General features: G+C 44.2%; 1 protein-coding gene across 1 annotated transcript; it reads left to right on the plus strand.

The window, feature by feature from the left end:
* Nucleotides 1-5,375: 5,375 nt before the first annotated feature.
* On the plus strand, nucleotides 5,376-19,001 carry LOC132575435 (phospholipase B1, membrane-associated-like). Its single transcript, XM_060244245.1, has 9 exons — nucleotides 5,376-5,427; nucleotides 7,200-7,258; nucleotides 8,806-8,869; nucleotides 11,938-11,996; nucleotides 14,370-14,410; nucleotides 15,200-15,243; nucleotides 16,435-16,516; nucleotides 17,723-17,774; nucleotides 18,954-19,001. Exons 1-9 carry the CDS (start codon nucleotides 5,385-5,387, stop codon nucleotides 18,999-19,001), a joined length of 492 nt encoding a protein of 163 aa, XP_060100228.1. The 5' UTR covers nucleotides 5,376-5,384.
* Nucleotides 19,002-19,352: the final 351 nt, after the last annotated feature.

Below are 19,352 nucleotides of genomic sequence, written 5' to 3' on the forward strand. Positions count from 1 at the left end.
AACTGCTCTTTGTTTGGTTGACTGCTCTTTGTTTGGTTGACTGCCTTAAGGGTGAAAGAGATTGAGAGTGATTGCTGCTGATTGAGAGTGATTGCTGAGGAGTGCCCTGCTCCACCTCTTTGCATTTTAAGCTGCGCCTTGCCAAAGGCGCGAGCCTTTGGCGCGAGCCGAAGGGCGAGAGCTAAAGGGCTCTTGGCCTGTGGCTCTTCGCCTAGGGGCTCTCTAAGGAGCAGGAACCCAGATCCCTGGCTTCTTTGTTCTCCAAATAAGGTAAGTTCCCAATAAGGTAAGTTTAGGTAAGTTGACCCGCCAGAAGGGGAGCCACTTAAACAGCATTTAAAGAGGACTGTATATTTTAATATATATATATATACAATGAAGATAGAATGCCAGCAGGGGGTTGGGGGCTTTCCAGTGTTTTGCACTGAGTGTCACATGTATGACTATCTGCCCAAAGGACAGAAGTCTTGGGTGTGTGCTCGATGCAAGGAGCTCCTGGTCCTCAGGGAACGAGTTCGTACCCTTGAGGCCGAGGTGACTGCCCTGGAGAAGCAGAGACGGTCAGTTAGGCACTTGGGGAAGACTCTCGGGGGCGTATTAGATGAGCCCCGCTCTGAACGTAGCAGCCCCGTTGCTGCCAGAGAGCGTGAGGGTCGAGAGGGAACAGGGCACCGTGCTGAGGATAAGGGGAATGCGCCCTCAGAAGGGACCTCTTCTTCGGTCGGTGAGCGGGAATCCTTTCGCGCCAAGGAACCATCCCTGAGCAGGGGGAGAGGGGGGGTATTGGTAGTTGGTGATTCGATCATTAGGCAAGTAGACAGCCGGGTGGCGAAACCGCGTACTGACCGTATGGTGACTTGCCTGCCTGGTGCGAAGGTAGCGGACATTACGCGTGTAGTAGATAGACTGATAGACAGTGCTGGGGAGGAGCCTGTGGTCGTGGTGCATGTTGGCACCAACGATGTGGGGAAATGCAGTCGTGAGGTCCTGGAGGAAAAATTTAGGCTGCTAGGCGGGAGACTTAAGGCCAGGACCTCCAAGGTAGCCTTCTCGGAAGTGCTACCTGTTCCACGTGCAGGGCAGGAGAGACAGGCACAAATTAGAAGTCTCAATGTGTGGATGAGACGATGGTGTAAGGAGGAAGGGTTTAAGTTTGTTAGGCACTGGGATGCTTTCTGGAACAAGCCGGAACTGTACAAAAGAGACGGTCTCCACTTGTCTCCGGATGGAACCAGGCTGCTGGCGCTTAAAATCAAAAAGGTGGCAGAGCAGTTTTTAAACTAAATCTTGGGGGAAAGCCGACAGGAGATGAAATGTCTCTGGTTCGGGAGGACTCGTCTCAAAGAGATGAAGGGTTAGCTGCTATTTTTCTACCGGGTAACGGACCAGAGTTGTCCACTGTGAAGGTGACAAACAATATGGACTGTCTGCCAGAGTCTCGAGGCAGCAGGAGGAAGGTGGCGGGCCTAGCTCGCCTGGGAAATTATAGATGTTTGTATGCAAATGCTAGAAGTGTTCAAAGTAAAATTGGTGAATTGGAATGTTTAGTGTTGGGAGAAAACATAGACATTGTGGGAATTTCAGAAACTTGGTGGAATGAGGAGAATCAGTGGGACACGGTGATTCCTGGATATAAGCTATATCGGAAGGATAGGGAGGGAAGGGTTGGAGGTGGGGTGGCTCTGTATGTCAGAGAGGATATACGGTCCAGTAAGGCTGAGATCAGAGAATTAGATTCACTTTTAGAAATGCTTTGGGTTGAAATAGAGGGCCCAAAAGGAAATTTAACTATGGGAGTTTGTTATCGCCCACCAAATCAAAAGAGAGAGGACGATTATAATATGATGGAAGGCTTAAAGATAGCGGCTAAACGTAAAAACTGTGTTGTAATAGGTGATTTTAACTACCCGCAGATTGATTGGGTCAATATGTGTTCTGGTCGAGAGAAAGAGATTGAGTTTCTTGATGCTCTCAATGACTGTGCTATGGAGCAGATGGTCTCAGAACCTACCAGGGGTGGGGCGATCCTGGATTTGGTCCTAAGTAATGCCCAAGACTTGGTGAGAGATGTAAAAGTGATTGCGCCGCTTGGGAGCAGTGACCATAATGTTATTGATTTCACCGTTTGTATAAATAGGGAGTTGTCCAAAAAGACCACCACAACCACGTTTAACTTTAAAAGGGGTAAATACACTGAGATGAGGAGGCATGTGAGGAAGAAACTGAAAGGAAAGGTACATACGGTCAAAACCCTTGAGAAAGCTTGGACGCTATTTAAAACTATAATCCTAGAAGCTCAGATAAAATACATACCACAAGTTAGGAAAGGCACAAACAGGCATAAGAAAAGGCCTGCGTGGTTAACAAATAAAGTAATGGAAGCTGTAAAAGGTAAGAAGGACTCCTTTAAGCGGTGGAAAACCAGTCCAAGTGAGATTAGTAAAAGGGAACACAGGCTGTGGCAAATCAAATGCAAGACTGTGATCAGGCAGGCAAAAAGGGACTATGAGGAGCATATTGCAAAAAACATAAAGACCAACAATAAAACTTTCTTCAAATATATTAGAAGTAGGAAACCAGCCAGGGAGGCAGTGGGGCCCTTGGATGACCATGGGGTAAAAGGATTACTGAAGGAGGATAGGGAAATGGCTGAAAAGCTAAATGAATTTTTTGCCTCCGTCTTCACTGTAGAAGACGAGAACTTTTTGCCCGCCCCAGAACCACTAATTTTGGAAGGGGTGTTGAAAGACCTGAGTCAGATTGAGGTGACAAATGAGGAGGTCCTACAACTGATAGACAAATTAAAAACTAATAAGTCACCGGGTCCGGATGGCATACATCCGAGAGTTCTGAAGGAACTCAAAGTTGAACTTGTGGATCTTCTAACAAAAATCTGTAATCTTTCATTGAAATCTGCCTCCATTCCTGAGGACTGGAAGGTAGCAAATGTCACCCCCATCTTTAAAAAAGGTTCCAGAGGAGATCCGGGAAACTACAGGCCAGTCAGTCTGACTTCAATACCGGGAAAGTTGGTAGAAACCATTATCAAGGACAGAATGAGTAGGCACATTGATGAACACGGGTTATTGAGGAAGACTCAGCATGGGTTCTGCAAGGGAAGATCTTGCCTCACTAACCTGTTGCATTTCTTTGAGGGGGTGAACAAACATGTGGACAAAGGAGACCCGATAGATGTTGTTTACCTTGACTTCCAGAAAGCTTTTGATAAAGTTCCTCATCAAAGGCTCCTTAGAAAGCTTGAGAATCATGGAGTAAAAGGACAGGTCCTCTTGTGGATCAAAAACTGGCTGAGTAATAGGAAGCAGAGAGTGAGTATAAATGGGCAGTCTTCGCAGTGGAGGACGGTAAGCAGTGGGGTGCCGCAGGGCTCGGTACTGGGTCCCATGCTTTTTAACTTGTTCATAAATGATTTAGAGTTCGGAGTGAGCAGTGAAGTGGCCAAGTTTGCGGATGACACTAAATTGTTCAGGGTGGTGAGAACCAGAGAGGATTGTGAGGAACTCCAAAGGGATCTGTTGAGGCTGGGTGAGTGGGCGTCAACGTGGCAGATGCGGTTCAATGTGGCCAAGTGCAAAGTAATGCACATTGGGGCTAAGAATCCCAGCTACAAATACAAGTTGATGGGGTGTGAACTGGCAGAGACTGATCAAGAGAGAGATCTTGGGGTCATGATAGATAACTCACTGAAAGTGTCAAGACAGTGTGCGTTTGCAATAAAAAAGGCCAATGCCATGCTGGGAATTATTAGGAAGGGAATTGAAAACAAATCAGCCAGTATCATAATGCCCCTGTATAAATCGATGGTGCGGTCTCATTTGGAGTACTGTGTGCAGTTCTGGTCGCCGCACCTCAAAAAGGATATTATAGCTTTAGAGAAGGTGCAGAGAAGGGCAACTAGAATGATTAAAGGGCTGGAGCACTTTCCCTATGAAGAAAGGTTGAAACACTTGGGACTCTTTAGCTTGGAGAAACGTCGACTGCGGGGTGACATGATAGAAGTTTACAAGATAATGCATGGAATGGAGAAAGTAGAGAAAGAAGTACTTTTCTCCCTTTCTCACAATACAAGAACTCGTGGGCATTCGATGAAATTGCTGAGCAGACAGGTTAAGACGGATAAAAGGAAGTACTTCTTCACCCAAAGGGTGATTAACATGTGGAATTCACTGCCACAGGAGGTGGTGGCGGCCACAAGTATAGCCACCTTCAAGAGGGGTTTAGATAAAAATATGGAGCACAGGTCCATCAGTGGCTATTAGCCACAGTGTATGGAGCACAGGTCCATCAGTGGCTATTAGCCACAGTGTATGGAGCACAGGTCCATCAGTGGCTATTAGCCACAGTGTATGTGTGTATATAACATTTTTTGCCACTGTGTGACACAGAGTGTTGGACTTGATGGGCCGTTGGCCTGATCCAACATGGCTTCTCTTATGTTCTTATGTTCTTAAGGTATTCTACTGCTGCAACAGCTTTCAGTGCTGATGTAACTCCCCTCCACTTTTTATTCCCCCACTGAGGTTTCCTAAGCAATGTTGGTAGGTATTTTTAAAGCTACATTTCATCCACCCCTTCCTCTAAGGTGCTCAGGGCAGTGTACATTGTTCTGTGCTCCTTTATTTTATCCTCATAATAACTCTGTCAAGTAGTCCAGGCTGAATGAGCAGCCCAAACTCACCCAGCAAACTTCCATGGCAGAGTGGGGATTTGAACCTGGGTCTCCTAGATCCTGGTCTGACACTCTACCTACTACGCCACCCCTGACTCAAATGTGAGAAGCAGAGCAAGCTCCACAGGCAGGTGCCCCTGTCATTCAAGCCTGAATTCAACACAAAAGCTCAGTTCATCCCCTCTGCATAATTCTGATAAGCAATGCAAGCTTTGCAAGAGGTCAGCTGTAAGTCAACTTAATGCTTCAGAGTTTTTGCCTTTGTTTTAATGACATCCTTCATTATTAGAAAAAAATTTGGTGTGATGATGCAGATGTTTATGAATGTAGATGACCAGTGGAAGTTAACTGATGTAGCAGATGGTTAAATTGAATGGTCACAGAAAAGGGATTTTCATGATGCTAGTGCATAAAAACAGGAACTCACAAAGCAGACTCTTCCTACATTTAAAGGGCAAATTATTCTTCTCTTTCCTCAGGAATTAATGGTGTGTAGAGTACATAAGACTTCTCTTTTTGTTAATATTTTATCATTTCCCTGCCTTTTCAAAGGGGAGGAGGCCAATAAAGTTTATGACAGCTGAGTTAGCTGCTTGCTAAGGTATAAAAGAGGAGACAGTTTCATGACCATACGGATACAGGTCACCACCATACACCAAACTAACCTGGAGCATTCATTATAATGGAACAAGGCATGAAGAGGCTGCTGGCAGCCCTTTGGCTGCCCTTTTTGATAGGTAAGGTCTTTGCCCACTGTCAACTTCTCAGAGATACCCTGAAGCATAGGCTTATGGTAGAAGCTCAAATGATTGACTTGAACAGATAAGGCAAAAACAGAATCTTTGAGAGCAGGAAGAGGAACAACAGGTTGTGATATTTGCAAAGGAGAGATGATGCACTCTGCAGCATTGTGGTTGATGGCAGGAGGGGAATGTTGCTCTTGTCTGGGAGATCTTTGGACTTGGAATATTTCAGGAACCATAAATTGCTAATACAGGTGGTGGAAGCCAGAGAGCTGATGTGTGCATGAGGAGAAAGCAAAGATATTATGGAGATGGACATGAAGGGGGTATAGGTTATTGGCAGGGCCGGCCCTGCCACTAGGAAACTAGGTGATTGTCTAGGGCGCTGGCCTTCTAGGGCACCCATCTGAGCATCCCATGTGACTCAGTGATCTCATCAGTGCAGGGAGGGTGCCAGAAGTTAGCCTTGCCTAGGGTGCCAGACAGTCTAGGGCTGGCCCTAGTTGCTGGCAGGTACTCTACCCCATCAGGGTTTTGGGCTGGGAAATTTAGACAAATTCATATGGCATAGGCCTTTGCACACCACAGAATCTTGTTGCCATCATTAACTATCTCCATCATTAAAGAAGATATTATACTTTCATACGTGCTGAATAATGAGCCCGCTTCGGTGGGGAGGGCGGGATATAAATTTGAGAAATAAATAAATAATAATAAAGGCTGAGGTCTTCTCATGATGTTGCCTCTTGGCTCTGGGATTCAGAGCCTCTGAATGTGAAGGTTCCTTTCAGACATCACTATGGCTAATAGCCATTCATTGATTTACCCTCCATGAATCTATCTAGTCCCCTTTTAAAGCTGATTATTACTGTGGCCATCATAGGATCATGTGGCAGTGAATGCCACATTTTAATCACTCTCTGTCTGTCCTGAACCAACTACTCATTAGCTTTATCGGAAGTCCTGAATTTCTAGTATTTTGGGAAAGGAAGAAAAATTTCTCATTGTCAGCTCTCTCCATTCCATGTATAATTTTCTGAACTTTTCTCATGTCCCCCCTTAGTTGTCTCTTTTCTAAACTGAAAAGCCCCAGACTCTTCAGTCTTTCCTTATAGGCAAGGGCTCCAACACCCTAATTATCTTGGTCACCCTCCTCTGTATTTTTACCAGTGGTACAATAAAGACTAATAACATTCATTTCAACATGAGCTTTTTGGGAGTCACAACTCATGTCTTCAGATATGCATAGCTATAAAGCATTTTACTATTGTAAAATGGAATACCTTGAAAAAGGGTCATAGCTCAGTGGTAAGGTGCAAGTTCAGTCACTTGAATCTGTAATTAAAAGTGCCTTGGGGTAGTAGAAAACACCTGACAGCCAAGCTACTGGTTACAGATTTAGTACTAGTGACCTATTGTTTTTGGTGCATCAACTAAAGCCAATTTCTCTAGATTTCAGCTGCAGAGCTTTCAGTTTATGGCAGAAAAATGAGAGAAGCTGGGAAAACAGCAATTTATATCTTTCTTTACAAAAAAAATGCTGACATTCTGGAAAGAAAGAGAACCTAACACTGCAAAAAGGATGAAGCAAGCAAATGCAGATGACAAATTATTCAATTTGGATCATGTATTTTCCTTACTTTTGTTTATTGTGGTCTGTGAATCCATTCCCCCCCATATAAGTGTGTTACCTTAAGTTATATGAAGAGTTTATAGATGATAAGGGGGGGAAATGAAAGAAAATGAAAATGCCTATTTTTTTAAAGGGACTGCAGCTCATGAATTGAGAGTGGAAAACAATCTGAAGAAACAAATGAAACTTGAGGTAAAACCTCTGCTATATACTGTAGGATAAAATGGGTAGACATGCCCCCCCCTTCTAAACTTGCATTAACTTTATTGCAGGGTCCCAACCCAATTAATGTTGCAATACTACATTAATTAATCCTTGTATTAATGCTGCATGTGATAGTAATAGCAGGTCAATGTAAGGGAATGTTGTCAAAGCTACTAGATGAAGATTCAGCTACACAGGATCTTTGAACTCCATGTTTCTCCAGTATCAGGCCCATGCTGTCGCAGCTCTTCCTTGGAAACAGTGGGAGCTACAGGGGAAAATATGGGTTGCCAACTGCAAGGATCTCCTGGGGATCTCCTGGAATCACAACTGGTCTCCAGCTCCCCTGGTGAAATGATTATGTTAGAGAATGTGCTAGAGTTCAGGTGCGTGCAGCCTCCACTTCCTGCAAACAGCATTTAAAGTGTCCCTTTAAATGCTGTTTGCAGGAAGTGGAGGCTGCACGCAAGGGGGGGGGGCTGAACTCCAGTGGCATATTCACCACTTGGAGTTCAGGCGTGCAAGGTGCCAGTCCCTAGCGTTGTGACTTCACTTCTGTGTGATGTCACCATGTTGGGGATGTCCCCTACTCCCTCCAGGAATGCCTCCCAAGTTCCCCCACTGGGGAGGAGGCAGGATCTGAAAACCCTAGTCCCTTATATGGTGCCCATGGGCCCCATGACCCTCACCAACACCTTTCCTGGAACCCACCAAGTGTTTTTTAGAAAGTGGCTGAGGCTTTTGCGCAGCAGAGCTTCTGAATGTCCATTGAAAATCTGACTGGCTGTGCAGATTTTTAAAAAACATTGCTTCAGCAGAAACTCTACCACAGCACAAGGATCTTTACTTTGTGACTGAAGGTGAGATGTGTATTTGTGAGAAAACATTTTAAAATAATATGTTCATCTTAAAAGGCATCCTATTAAGCAGATTTTATGACTGAAATGGTGAAGGGTTACTTCTCTCCCTGATGTTTGGCATAACTTCACTCCCTGATGTTTGATAGTTGGCTCTACCCCCTGTGGCAGCCATTTTATGGTTTGTTTCACCTCTCTTTGCAGCCATTTTGTAGTTGACACCCCCCTCCCCTCAGAATTTCAAAGGTGTCTGCTGGCTCAAAAAGTCTGTGGACCCCTGGGTTAGTTCTTAAGGCCTTTTATATTATTCCATCATCTCTGAATAGATAACTTTTCTCACCAAAAGAAATTGGTTTAGAGTGAACAGTTATGTGAAGAACAGAAGAAAAAAAGTGTCCCTTAAAGAAAGATAGGGTTCCTTAAACTATTTTTATTAAATTAACAGCAATTTTTGGAATAGTTTAATGATGTTATGATTAATAATCCATATAACACTATTGGCAGTAATTTTACTGATGTTTACTTTTCAAAACATCAGATTAATGATATGGTCTATTTGGAAATCTTTTGTGGGGGGATATGGGGGATAGATTTTCAGAAAATCATAGCCACAGCCATTTTTATTACATTCTTGCCATCAGATATCCTGATTTCTTTAAAAAATGTTCCTTGTTTCAGCCATTCAGAAATTTTCATCATTATTGCAAGCTGCAAAGTTTATCTCACCCTGCCTCATCTTCAGGTATGTTTATTTCATATTTGTGTTTTTAGAATATGACATAAGATAGAACAATGAATTCACCGGACTAAGTAGAAACAGTTAGTAGCCAGCATATGTTACTTCTGATACTTTTGTAATCCTGACTCATAGTCATATAGGGTTGCAAAGCCCCCAGCTTCCCAGAGCGGGAGACTTTTGCGCGGCGCAAAGATGTCACCGGAAGTGACATAATCAAAACAACAGCCCCCATTTGGGGCTGCTCTAAGCGTTTCCGGGGAAACTCTATGGTTTTCCCGGACGCTCTAGCCATTTGGGAGGTAAAAACTCTATGGTACCATAGATTTTTCCCAGAAACGCCTAGAGCGGCCCCACACAGGTGCCGCCATTTTGATGTTGTCATTTCCGGGTGACATCATTGTGCCAGCAATGGAGAGGGAAGTTCCCCCCGCTGGCCAGACTGGGGGCTTGGCAGCCCTATACTCATACCCTCTGAATCTTGGACAATTCACTCTTCTGACAATGAAAATGAGAGAAAATGACACTTTGTTATTGCTGAATGATTTTTTTAGGAATGCCCTGTCCAGGACTTTTTTTGTAGAAATATCCCAGTATGAACTCATTTGCATATTAGGTCACACCCCCTGGTGCCAAGCCAGCCAGAACTGCGTTCCTGCTCAAAAAAAGCCCTGGCCCTGTCACTCGTAAAGTGTTCCAAAGGATCATCCTTCAATCTCAGAAGAAACGTCAAGAAAATGTGATATGTCTTGTTTGTAGGATTGCTATGTTGTATATATGTGTGCTGCATTTGTGTGGTTGTACCTATACAATTACTTCCTAATCATTTAAATTTATTTTATAGCCAGGTATAATTTGTACTGGGCACAGATTTTTTATACATACATACAGGGCTTTTTTTTTTTTTAAGCAGAAATTCACAGGAATGCGTTTCTTGCCATGAAAACTATACAGGGTCAGCTGCAACTTGATGGTTGTGTGTGTGTGTGTGTATACACACACACGAAGAAGAGTAGAGGTTTTGACCCCACTTTTCTAGGCCTGTAGCTACAGGGGGCTTATGGGGGCCCTGCCCCTAACTTTGAGGCAGGGCCCACCAATTTAGGGCCCCAACCTGTGGCCTTCCATCCCTGCTGCCACTGAGGCCTCCAGAAGCAGCTGCCATCCTCCCTGTGCCATTTAAGGGGTCTGTTGACCAGCTGATCGGTGGGGCCTTTAAATCATGTGAGTAGGTCAGTGGTTGCTACCCCATCCAGTCCAGTCTGGGTTCTCTTGCTGAGCAGATGGGGCCAACCAGCCCTCCTCAAGAATTGGATTGGTCTACTCTCCCTTAGGGGAGGGGGAAGGAAGATGGTGAGCACCCAACAAGATTTGAGCCAGTGCTTTCGGGAGGCAGTTGCAGAAGGTGCTGGTAGTGCTGGCAGTGGCTGGATACTCCCAGTATTTGCTACCCGACTGGCTTCCAAGGCACGTGTCAGTAGCAGCAGCGCCCAGCCCTTCAGTTGGTTCTTCTCACAGAAGATGCTCTCCTCCCCTCCCATGGCTCTCTAACTCACTTCCCCCTCCTGCACTTGGCTACCAGCTTCTGAGATCTCAAGATCCAGACCCTCTGCCCCCTTCCTTCACCTGTTCTGCACTGTTCAGGACTCAGCCAGGATGGCAGCTCTGGAGAGGGAAGGTGAGAATGTGGAAACTCACCCCCATTCTCTGCCACCCACACGGCCAACTTGCTCACTAAGCAAACTAGGCAATTGCCTAGGGTGCTGGCAGGGCGGGGGCACCAAATTTGGCCTTCCCCCACCCCGCCCTCTAGACAAATGCCTATTTTCCTCCCCAGCCCTCCTCCCTCCCTTCATCTCGATTCTAATGGCCAGAACTGGCAGTGAAGCACTGAGTTCAGGGGCTCTTTATAGGCCACCCCCCATGATCAGTTGATTGGCAGTAAAACCATGCCAGGGGCTGGTGACTCCTATGCCACCCCTCCAGCGTCCTCACGGTCAGTGTGGGGGCAGCAGCAGTGGCGGGAAGGATGAGAGGAGGCAGCAGGTTGCTTGTCCTTCTCGCCACCGCTGTCGCCACCACGCTAATCATGAACACACCATCGATCAGCTGATTGGCGGGGGGCAGCCTTTAAAGAGCCCCAGGAATGCCGGAATGCAGCACTTTACTGCCAGTTCCCGGGCATTAAAATAGAGAGGAAAAGAGGGAGGAGGAGGCGGCACTGCAGAGGGGGGAGGGGGCAACAGATGTGGTGCAATGCCATGGGGGGCAGGCACTGCGGGGGGGGGTGGCTGTCAGAAAGGCTGCCTGGGGCATTATGCGCCCTAGGGCCAGCCCTGGCCAGCCAGCAGACATGGTGGGCCTCTCCACCACCTCACAGGGCTGGAAAGGAGTGTTTGCACAGTGCTGCCTCTTTCACTGGAGTCCTTGGGGCGGGGGGGACAGAGGCAGGCAGGCAGGTACCCAAGCCAGTCTGGGCCCATGTGCAATTGTGCTGTGCTTTGGAAGAGGTGCTGGCAAGATAGAAACGCTGTGCTTTCCAGAGCTCTGGGGGGGAGGGGAGGGGGGAGCTGCTAAGTGCCCCTGAAAAATTTCACTCCCCCCCCCCCCGATTTAAAAATTCCTAGCTACAGGCCTATGCTTTTCTCTATCCTAAGGAGTCTCAAAACAGCTCACAATCACCTTCTGTTGCTCTCCCCACAACAGGCACTTTGTGAGGTTAGGTAGGTGGAGCTGAGAGAGTTCCAAGAGAACTGTGACTGACCCAAAGTCATCCAGCTGGCTTTATGTGGAAGAAGAATGGGGAATCAAACCTGGTCTACTGGCTGCTCTTATCACTACACCACACTGGCTTTCTGTGTGTGTATGTATTTTTCACACATATGCATGTTCATTGAAAAATGCAGGTGAATAGGCATTTCAGTGGTAAAGACTCCTTACGTTTGAAAGTTCTTTTCAAAATACACCAGTATTCATTAAAACTGCCTCTGTGGTACCATTGGTTTGATTAATACAAAGAGATGTTTTTTTAAGGTAACATTTTTCTAACCCCAGATTATCTTTTATCTCTACAGTTCACACACTGACACCATCAGACATTCAAGCAGTAGCTGCCATTGGAAACTTGGGAAATGTGAGTAGTACTGTGAGTGCCACTGAATAGAGGAGTATATAAATAAAGCCACTGTGTTCTTCAGCTAAAGAGCAAAGCTGTCAGATTTCTGAAGAGTGCAGACTGGAGGTAATATTTTAATTTTTAGATGCAGAACAGAATAAAGGTGTGACTGGCTCTGGGGGCACTTCCTAGTCAGACACTCCAGCCAAAGCAAGCCAAAGTTTATGCATCACCAACTGCTATTAAAGGTATAAGAACAGGAGAGGCATTTTTTTCTGGTCAACTGACAGCCAAACCAATGCCTCTCTTGCTGCAGCATAACTTGATATTTCAATTGGTTAAATTGCCACAATGCATCTAAACACAGAAAATGCTTTAAAATGTATCTAGATTTATCTTCTATCCCATCCTAATGCTAGCTAAAATTATTTTCTTCACTTCATCTTCATTAAGTCCCACTTCATACTGAGATCAAGCTGTGTCTAAGTGCACATCTGTTTTGCATATGCAAGGTCCAATGTTCAATCCCTACTATCGCAATTTAAAACAAATGAATAGTAGACCATGTGAAAGACTCCTCTTGAGATCCTGGAGTGCTGCTTTCAATCAGAACAGACAATACTGACCTTGATAGAACAATGTACAAATTCAACATTCTAAGTTCAATATACCTGAGGCATGACAATATTATTCCCATTTTATAAATAGGGAAATGAGAAAAAAAGTTAATCCTCACTGTCTCTTATTGTGGCCTCTAGTTACGATGAGATTTGAACTAAAGTTACCCAACCCCACATTAAATATTTTTTGCACTGGACTCCAGAGTTTTCCTCAGATCCACAGAACTATCAGGTGCAGTCTCTCCAGCAATCTCAAGGCATCAGCTAATTGCTTCATCTGTACAATTATTTTAACATAGACCCATAGCATCTGATCCAAATCTTAAATGTTTCCGTTGGTGTTATTTTTGGCAGTAGTGAGATACCAAATGTGCAAGCTGGTAGAAACGTTGCAATAAAAGCAATACTATAAGGAGGATATTATGAGAAGGAAGTTTTTGGTCTGAGAGCTCTTGGTACTCAAATGTCGAACTCTAAGAAGTATGATCTATCCCATTAAATACAGCATTTTGGGATTCTCCCTTATTCCTATAGTATATTGCATCACAAAATGACTTTCTGGATGTCTAATGGCTATAACAGTCTCTCTTAGACCAATTCTCCACTCCCCTTATGCTGCTCTCATGCTCCTCTTCTCCATGGGGCTTCCGTCGGATTTCACACTATCTGCCCCGAGGCTGCAAGTCATTTCACCTTTTTTGCGTGGCAAACAGAAACCAGTTTTTAGAGGATCTTGTTTGCTGCATGAAAAAAGCGGTCTTAGTGTTGCTAGCCTTCAGGTGTGGCAGTTATCTCCCAGAGTTACAACTGATCTCTAGACTATAGAGATCAGTACTTCTGGAGAAAATGGTTGCTCTGGAGGGTAGACTTCATGGCATCATACCCTATTAAGGCTCTTCTCTTCTCCAAACCCTCACCTCCCCAGGCTATACCCCACATATCTTAGAACTTTCCAACCCAGAGCTGGCAACCTTAATCTTGTCAGCTTCGTTTTCTCTCTTCATCAATATTCTCAACAGAGGTAAATTCTCCAGCTATAGAAAATGGAAATTCCAAGATTCTGCATTTCTTTAGAAACATTAGAATTTGATACTGTACTGCAGAAGCAAGAGAACAGTCAAAGAGATCACTTCAGATTTCTTCTTGAAAGATAGCTATAATGGCTTCTACACATAACAAGGCTCACCGTTTTCCATAGCTGCCCCACAGTTTTAAAACCCTTCCCTCATTAAATTTGGTCGGCCTCATCCATTCCACTGTTCTGTCAAGAGATGAAGATGTTTCTGTGGCTGTCTAATCTGGTCATGCTGCTTTTCAGATGAGTTCAGTTGGTTGAATTCCATGATCCGTTACTGGAAAGTGCTGATGGTCACAGATATTTCCCACAGCAGTCCCCTTCTGGTCCTAAGAAAATTTATTCCTGCGGATGTGGGATCCACATGGTCTAACATCAGGAGGCTGGTGTTGGGAACTTTTCTGTCTCTTCCATCAGTGCAGCTCACATTTTTATTTTAAAAAACAGCTAATAGACATTCATTCCCATAAATAATCTTGTAATGTCAAATCATATTATTTCCTTTCCCCCATTTCCACATTCAGAACAGTCACCAGTGAGGTATCTCTCTTGATGCCATAACTGGAGAAAGAGAAAGGCTTGTGGGAAAGTTGCAAGGGTGTGTTGTATTGCTCACTAGTTTCTTCAAACATAGTTTAAGCCAGGTATGTTGAGCTTTCATTACTGATACTTTTATTGCTCTATATTTATTTACAGATTGGAGATTCTAGAATGCACCGTGCAGGCCTGCAGCAAAGGTACTACTTTTTACCATGTTTGTAAAATATGCTTGCAGATATAGACTACTGAACATATGCTTCAGTTTGCAAGTGTAGTTTTCCTATGGCTGCTGTGGCTGCCAATGTAGCACAAGTCTCCTCACTGTTTCCTTGCCCCAAACTCCCAGCAGTGGCAATCTGCTCCCTGCACCACTAGGGCTTTTATTAAAATTGTTGCTGAATATTGTTATATCAATATAATAATATGTCTAACAGTGTCCCTGAATGCCCAGCTTTCATCCTCCCCCTCCAAAAAAGTAAGTCTCTAGCTCAGGGGTCCCAATTTTTGGAACTTCTGGACACCTTTGGAATTCTGGCACAGGATAGTGGGCACAACAGCCACAAAATAGCTGACGCAGGAAGAATATCAGATAGTCAAAAGCATAAAGTTAACAAGCCTCAAGATAGATACACATAAAAACAAAACAAAAGGAGTTTTAATAATCCATTAATTTCAATAAAATACAATAAAATAATAAACAGTAGACCCCACAAACACTAAAAAATTGTTCTACAGTACATAAATCCCTTAACAAATATGGCAGATAAATAATTAATTCATATAGAGCATTCACCCAGTAATATATATTCAGTTGGTCAAGGAATATGCTAGATTAGCAGTGGTTATACCACTGCATACACTGTGTTTGAAACTCAAGGAGACATTCAAACAGTGCCTTGTAGTGCAGGAACAAAAAAGAAAGAAAGAAAAGACACAGCCCTTGTAGGACTTTATTTTTAATGATCAATAAATATGCCTATTTACAGCACACAAGGGAGTTTCATCCAGACAAGCATGGAAACCTTAACAGGTATGTCTTGAAGTCTTCTTTCTATGGTATTTTTAGCTTGGCTTCCTCCAAGGAGCTCAGGGCAATATACATAGTTCACCCCCCCCCCCCCTTTTATCTTCATAGCAATCCTCAGAGGTAATCAAGGCTGAAATGTTATGGCAGAAAGTAGGTGTCTGAACCCAAGTCTTCCATCTAGGGTTGGGCACAGAATGCAAAAATGCTGGGTTTTTTCATGGTTCATTGGTTTGCCTGATTTGGTGGTTTGGTTCATTTCAGCCGACAACAGATGGCCAGCTCAGGGTGGCATCAAGCCACCCAGGAAGTAAGCTGGATGGAAAAGGAGCGGCCAGGAGCCTCCAGATGGCCTGCGGCTTGCCTCCGGAACAGGGACAGACTGTATGCACTCTGGAAGAGCTTCCAGAATGCTCGTGCACCTCTCGGCCACTCCCTGGGCACTTCCTGGTTGTCCAGACAGCGGGGGAAGCGCCTCAGAGCCGCCTCAGAATTTAGGCACCACTTTGTAAATAGTGTCTTTCTGAGGCAGCTTTGATCAAGGCCCCAGACGGGCTGTGTGGGATGGGGACAGCAGGCAGATGTACGCATGTGTACACTTTTTTTGATCCGCCTGCCTCCCATCCCTGGGGTGGCTCAAACCATCCATCTGTTATCACCCTTCATGTCTTTTCAGTTTCCTGAATGATTGGAAGTTCGTAGGTTTGTTCTGTTCAGGAAGGCAGAGAACAGCCCCCAAGTGGGCTAGCAGCACCAAACTTGTGGCAAACTCTTTAGTGGATTCTTCTCTACCTGCTTTCCAAATTTGGTGCAAATCAGATTTTGGGGTACTGAGCTACAACCCCCCAAAGCTTTCATTTTCTCTCCCCCCTCAGAAGGTTGGAAACTGGCTAGACATCACAGCTCCACTTTCCTGGCCCCTGTGCTTCTTGTCAGTTTCACTTCCATCCACTGCACCACACTGGCTTTCTGACAGGTGGAAATAGATGTGTTGAAGGAGATCTGCAGTTCCATCTCTCAAGCTTTTAAAACTGAAAAAAACTGTAGGGGGTTCTGATTTTGTTGAGGTTTTGATCTGGGGAAGGGCTGTTTAACCCTTTCCATGATGCATATGCATATGACATTAAGAACAATATTATTTTCCATATAGCCACTTCCAAAACTACAAGCTTATCCAATTGCATGTTTGCCTTTTAGCACTTGTAAGTGGATTTAATCCATCTGTGCAGGATTATTCTTCCTTTGGAAACAGCAGGGCTCTCTCACAAATGGGAACTAGGTAAGTTCTATTTTTATTTGCTTGACAGTTGCTTACCTAGAAGTCAGTGTTTTGGTGATAGAAGACACAGCCAATCAAAACTTTCTGGTTAGATATAAACCCAGACTTTAATAACAACTTTAAGATGCACCAATGATCTGTTATGTTTTACAGAAGAAACTCCACAGAACCTGTATACAACCAATCTGTCCATGATCTGTGCAAAAAAGAAAAAAAGTGAAGCAAAATGGAATTGTTAAAATATTTTTTATGCAAATGCATTCTAGTGGGTAGCCATGTTGGTTGGAAGCAGAACGAAGTTCTACTGAAGCAAAGAATAAAATTTGATTCCTGTAGTACCTTTAAGAACAACAAAGTTTTTGTTTGTCTTAACTTTGTTGGTCTTAAAGGTGCCACTGGATTTAAACTTTATATCGATGCAGACACAAAATACAAGACCACTGGATATGCTCTCTGAGTATTGTCTCCTTTGACTGGCAGTAGTTCTCAAATGCCTCCTGCAGTTTTTTTTTAATACTTGCTATCTTATATCCTTTAAATAAGGATGTCAACACTTCAGTTTTTATGCAAAGCAGATGCTCACTACACTATGACCCCATGTTGCACCAACTATTCTTATTTTGCACTTAGATTTTGCTTTGATTCCTTATAGACTCTTGTTGGCCACTGGAGCCATGCTCAACTCCTTTCTTTCACTTCTGAGGGACAAATTGCTGGAAGATTCATAATCAGCTCTCCAGCTTCAGAATCCCATTGACTGGAGCTGTGATGTAGGAACTGGGGATTTCAACTTATTTTCCCCGTGTCATTCCTAACTTTTGATGACTCCTCCATTTGTTCTATAATATAAAATGTAGGCTGCTTTATGTTACCACTGTGAAGTAAACATCAATTCTAGGAGATCCTGGCAGTATGGGGAAACAGTTAACTCCATTAAACCTTACTCTGTGGCTTCTCAACCCTGGTACTTAGCAATAAAAGCATGTTGCATTACAGATATTCTGCAACTCATCTGTTTGACCCTGAGAGTTCAAGGCAAAGTTCCTCATAGGGTTCTAGGTGTTTTAGTGCAGCTTTGCCCCAACAAAAACTATGAGGCAAGGGTATTTGTTGTTGCTGCTGAAACTGGAATTCATCTTTGTGCTTATAAAGGAGGCATGTCTACATGACAGTTTTCTTTCTTTTTTTCCCTGTTGGAACAAGCAGCAGCCTTTTGGAACAAGCTGAAGAACTCATACGCAGTATGAAAGACAGCCAAGTAAGTGTAAAAATGTACAAAGAAATGGGCTGTTTGGAGACCTCTTGAATATTAAAATACCTGAACTCTGACATGAAACTCCACTCTAGAGTCTCAGCACACACTAAAATCTAAAATTCAGTGACATATACCTAGAGTTCTGGAATAAAGGATGTAGGAAATCACATACTGTAGCACCTTTCTGAAGTACTACACTTCTCTTTCTGTGCCACTGCTACACTCTTGCCAGGCCCATAGAATGCACTAAGTCAGGTACCATTTTCTTGTCCATATTTGAAATTAGGTTGCCTTCTAATTCTGAAAACAAAATATTCTGATATGGGTAGGGCCTAAAAGTGGAGGTTTCCAGGTAAAAAGATCAGATCCAGAGGGAAGCCCACAGCATTTTGCTGGGCCTAGAACACAGTCCAGTGCAAAAGTTGCTTACTCACCTGGGCACAGTTGAAAAAACAGGAACATGGTCACTGTTTTTCTATATTATGTGATAAAGAACATGCTCCCCTGTGTTTATTTATTAGAATTTTTTTACCTTATACATTTATCCATTTGGAACTTTTAGATAGCCAACAGTCATTTAAAACAACAAACTGTAAAATACAAAATGTCAAAAATGTCACTAGAAAAACCATCATAGCCCAGCCATTGCCCCCCAGTTAAAATAGACGGATGCTGAAATGGATTTAAACAAGGACCACTTTATTAACTATTTATGAATTGTGTGGCAAGGGAAAAATGCCTAGTGTAGGAGGAGACAGGGTAAGTGCCATGCTCTGACCCTCCAATAAGTGAGTCACCTGCTCCAATCATGAACCATCCTTGTGGGTCTCAACAGGCAGCCTGGCATATTGGCAGCAAACCCTGGCAAGCCACCCCTGAATCTGTACAGCCTGCAGGGATAAGCCTAATCAGGTAGCTCCAAAGAGAGATCTCCATTCCCAGCCCTGAGCTGCAAGGCCCAAAGGGGGTCCTGCGAACCCCTATCTCCAAACAGGAATGTGCCCAGGTGCTCACTGATTCCATTTTCTTACCTGCACTACAGTGCCACAGCAAAGGCCAAGCCTCTGCATAGGCCTTCGCCCCCACCAGGCAGCCCAAGGCTGCAAGCACCCCTTGCCACAAATCTTCTAAGAAAATATCATTGCCCTTCTTTGATAAATGTACCCCATCCTTCCTATACAGGTCCGAAAACTTAACCTGTATGTCAGGGTACATGAGAAAAAGACCTAACCCACCCTCCATGGTATTCCACAACTGGCAGTTGGCATTCCACCAAACCCTATCCAAGCATCTTGCATCTCCCATGCTACACCAAACAATCTGTACCTCAGGCCACCTGCTCTGAATCCTTGCCAGGTCAATCTTCGCTTGTATCACCAAGGCTTTGCCCTTAATCAAACCCAAGTTGTTACCACCCAACTGGTTTAACTACAACATGAGGTGGAGGACCATGCTTCCCCTCAAATAACAACAGAAGGAGCCTGGACCATCACATGCCTCTACAACCCAATCTTTCAATATCAACCCACTTACTGAGGCCCAACTGCGACCCAATAGGTGTCCTCTTGGCCCTGTGGGAAG

The sequence above is a fragment of the Heteronotia binoei genome, chromosome 1 (assembly GCF_032191835.1).
Source record: "Heteronotia binoei isolate CCM8104 ecotype False Entrance Well chromosome 1, APGP_CSIRO_Hbin_v1, whole genome shotgun sequence".
Taxonomy (NCBI): Eukaryota; Metazoa; Chordata; class Lepidosauria; order Squamata; family Gekkonidae; genus Heteronotia; species Heteronotia binoei.